At 59.4% G+C, this 3,528-nt stretch overlaps 1 protein-coding gene across 1 annotated transcript in view; it reads left to right on the forward strand.

Annotated features, from left to right (window-relative positions):
* Positions 1-5: 5 nt before the first annotated feature.
* GCDH (glutaryl-CoA dehydrogenase) overlaps positions 6-3,528 on the forward strand; it is a gene marked incomplete at its 5' end in the record, with an annotated part of 5,824 nt that continues 2,301 nt past the window's right edge. The window contains 8 exons of the mRNA XM_015566882.1: positions 6-132; positions 424-567; positions 714-776; positions 1,051-1,221; positions 1,880-2,009; positions 2,090-2,306; positions 2,786-2,889; positions 3,155-3,280. Of these exons, the coding sequence (XP_015422368.1) occupies positions 6-132; positions 424-567; positions 714-776; positions 1,051-1,221; positions 1,880-2,009; positions 2,090-2,306; positions 2,786-2,889; positions 3,155-3,280 (1,082 nt within the window). The remainder of the gene's footprint in view (positions 133-423; positions 568-713; positions 777-1,050; positions 1,222-1,879; positions 2,010-2,089; positions 2,307-2,785; positions 2,890-3,154; positions 3,281-3,528) is intronic.

Here is a 3,528-nt window from a genome sequence, read left to right on the forward strand (position 1 = left end):
GCTGACCGGTGAGTGCCGGGTCCGAGGTGGAGTGGGGAGGGTGGAACTGGAGACTCCAAGAGTTTTCCGGGGTGATTTCTCTTCCTGTGTTTTCAGAGAAGGGCGGGAAGACTCAGAGCCGACCGGAGAAATGTAAGGACCCCTCGTCGTGCGTGCGTCTAAGGCCCTGTCCTGCTGTCTGTCTGCCCGGTGGGCTCTGTCCCAGAATCCGAGGGCTGCCCGGGCAGGGAGGCAGGGCCGTGGCTAGGGCCGGAGGCACTGAGTCAACAGTGAGTTTCCGGGGGAAAGGCCCCCGTGCCAGTCCTGTTTGCAGCCCACATCCAACCTCAGGCCAGATGGGGTGGAGGATTCTGGGAGAGGCGCGCGCGGTGGGCTGAGGGAGATGTGGGCTGAGCTGAATCGAGCCCCTGCTCCCTGTCCCAGCCGTGCGCCCGGAGTTTGACTGGAGGGACCCGCTGGTGCTGGAGGAGCAGCTGACAGCTGATGAGATCCTCATCAGGGACACTTTTCGCACCTACTGCCAGGAGCGCCTGATGCCTCGCATTCTGCTGGCCAATCGCAACGAAGGTGCCCAGGCGGGCTCGTGGGCACCCTGTCCACCATACACACCACCTCTGCCTACTCTAGCTGGGCTTCTGGGCACCTCTGTCCCTGGGGTGGGGTCTCCAGTGGGCCAGAGGTAGGCCTGACCTTGGTCATCTGTCCATTTGCAGTTTTTCACCGGGAGATCATCTCCGAGATGGGGGAGCTTGGTGTGCTGGGCCCCACCATCAAAGGTAGGGATAAGTCTCCCCACACTCGGCAGCCCCACCTGTGTGCTGGAAGGCCCCTTACTTCCCGGAGCCTGTTTCCCAGGCTGCACAGTGAGGCTGTTGTTGTCCCTCAGTCCCGCTGTAGGGCTGAAATGAGTAAACCCTCAAGCGAGGGCCAGCTTAGCGCTCCCTCCTTGGGTGCCCCTATGTATCTGTTTCTTGGGCCTCAGGAGTCACTGGTCCCAGCTGGCAGGCTTTGCCCCCATTGCCCTGTCTCCTCCCCCCACTCGCCCACCAGGGTATGGCTGTGCTGGAGCCTCATCTGTGGCTTATGGGCTCCTGGCCCGGGAACTGGAGCGGGTGGACAGTGGCTACAGGTCAGCAATGAGTGTCCAGTCCTCCCTCGTCATGCACCCCATCTACGCATATGGCAGCAAAGAGCAGCAGCAGAAGTACCTGCCCCGGCTGGGTGAGTGGCTTCCTGTGGAGCTCGGTGGAGGACAGTCCCCGTGGTCTGGAACTCAGGGATGGGGCTGTCCCCTGAGCCTACCTTCTGTTCCCGCTTCAAGGATAGCACCAACGGCCACCTGGACCCTCTGCCAGAGCCTGGGCTTCATCCCATAAATCCTGGCCATCCCTCCTAGGTCTCTCTTGACTGGGGCCCCTGCTCACAGCCATCATCTCCCTCTTGATTTGCTTTGTTTCCCCCATCCCAGCCCAAAGTTTAAAGTCTTAACGTCCTGACTGGGTCCAAGAGGCCTCATCTGTGGTCACTCTCTTGATGGGCTGCCCTAGTCAGACTCAGTTACTTGGAAATCTAAATGTATCACTGGGCCTTTGTACATCCTTTCCCCACATCCAGGACTGCTTTCTCCACACCTCCTATTTAGCTTTCATGCTCCTTCAAGGGATTTAGGTGACTCCTGTGGGTCCCCCATCATGGCATGTGACTATGGCAGGGGGAGGGGGAGACCTGTCCCTTCACCGCCTGGAAGTGCTGTGAAGGCAGGGCCAGATCTGCCTTAGCCTGGCTCAGTGGAGAGGATGTTAGCTCCGTTAGCGCTGGTTTCCACCCACCCTTTTCAGGTGAGGGTGTAAATGAGGGACACCCTGTCTCATACCTACAGCCAAAGGGGAGCTCTTGGGCTGCTTCGGGCTCACAGAACCCAACCACGGGAGTGACCCTGGCAGCATGGAGACCAGAGCCCGCCACAACCCATCCAGCAGGAGCTACACCCTCAATGGGGCCAAGACATGGTGAGGGGCCTGGGTACCTCAGGTGGATAGGCAGAGGCAGAGGGGTGGCAGCCAGATCCTCACTGTCTGTCCCACCCCAGGATCACCAACTCGCCTGTGGCCGACCTGTTTGTAGTGTGGGCTCGGTGCGAAGATAATTGCATTCGGGGCTTCCTGCTGGAGAAGGGGATGCAGGGCCTCTCGGCCCCCAAGATCCAGGGCAAGTTCTCCCTGCGGGCCTCAGCCACGGGTATGATTATCATGGACGGTGTGGAGGTACCAGAGGAGAACGTGCTGCCCAATGCCTCCGGGTTGGCGGTGAGCAGAGCCACCTTGGGAACTGGTGTTGGGTCACATGCTGATTCACCTTTCTTGGGCAGGCCCTGTGCTGGGGACCAGACAGACATGGTCCCTGTGCACATCCCTTTCTGGTGACTATCTTGCTCATACTGGCTCTGCCCAGGACACATTGGGCCAGAATCAGCTTAATCCTTTGACGCATGCACATCTTCCTGTCTCCTATGTCAGCTCCTATATCTGAGCAGCCAATCCAGATCCTGGGCTGGGTAGAACTGTGTGAAAATCAAGAATGAGTAGGCACTGAGCAAGGCCTGCCATGCATGAGCTTTGGTGCCAGGGCTGCGTGTGATTTAAGTGGCGTCCCTAAATCCCCCCATTTATACTGACTATGTGTCTGGGTGTCTGAGGAGGGAGTGTCCCCCTCTTCAGAGCTGGTTCTGCACACACCCTCTCAGCTCTTTCCTGATGGAGATAAGGCCCCCTTCTCAATCCTATAGGGTCCCTTCGGCTGCCTAAACAACGCCCGGTATGGCATTGCCTGGGGTGCACTTGGAGCTGCTGAGTTCTGTTTGCACACAGCCCGGCAGTACACCCTGGACAGGTGAGTGGGGGCTGACCTGAGAGCTTCAGGTTCCATCCTGTACCCCACTGGTGACTCCCCAGCCCAGCCCACCAGACCTAGGCTCCCTGCTGTGTGAAATAGCCAGGGAAGGCCCGCTGAGCAGTGATGGGTTGAGTCAACGATGGCCAGCACGAGTTCGGCAGGGACTGAGGCAGCCTGGAAAGGCTGCCTGGGCCAGTGGAGCCCTGGGAGAGGACTGGAGAGTGGGCCCCCTCTTTAACTTACGCTGACCTTGCCTGCCTAGGATACAGTTTGGCGTCCCACTGGCCAGGAACCAGCTGATTCAGAAGAAGCTGGCGGACATGCTCACCGAGATCACACTGGGCCTTCATGCCTGCCTGCAGCTTGGCCGCTTAAAGGATCAAGACAAGTAGGGGCCATTTGTAGTGGGAGGCAGAGTGGGACAGCTGCCACAGGACCCTGTGCTTCTCCTGGGCATGGTGGTTGCTGGCCCTGAGAAGAAAAGTCCTTCCTACCTAGTGGCCCTTGGGGTCCTGATCCCTTTTCTCTTGGCCTTGATGGGCCAGGGCCCACCCTTCTTGTCCCTCATGGGGAGCCTGGTGCCTGCTGCTTTGACTGTAACATGGGGAATCCCCTCCCCCGCCCCCCCCCCCCCCC

The sequence above is a fragment of the Myotis davidii genome, unplaced genomic scaffold (genome assembly GCF_000327345.1).
Source record: "Myotis davidii unplaced genomic scaffold, ASM32734v1 scaffold543, whole genome shotgun sequence".
Taxonomy (NCBI): Eukaryota; Metazoa; Chordata; class Mammalia; order Chiroptera; family Vespertilionidae; genus Myotis; species Myotis davidii.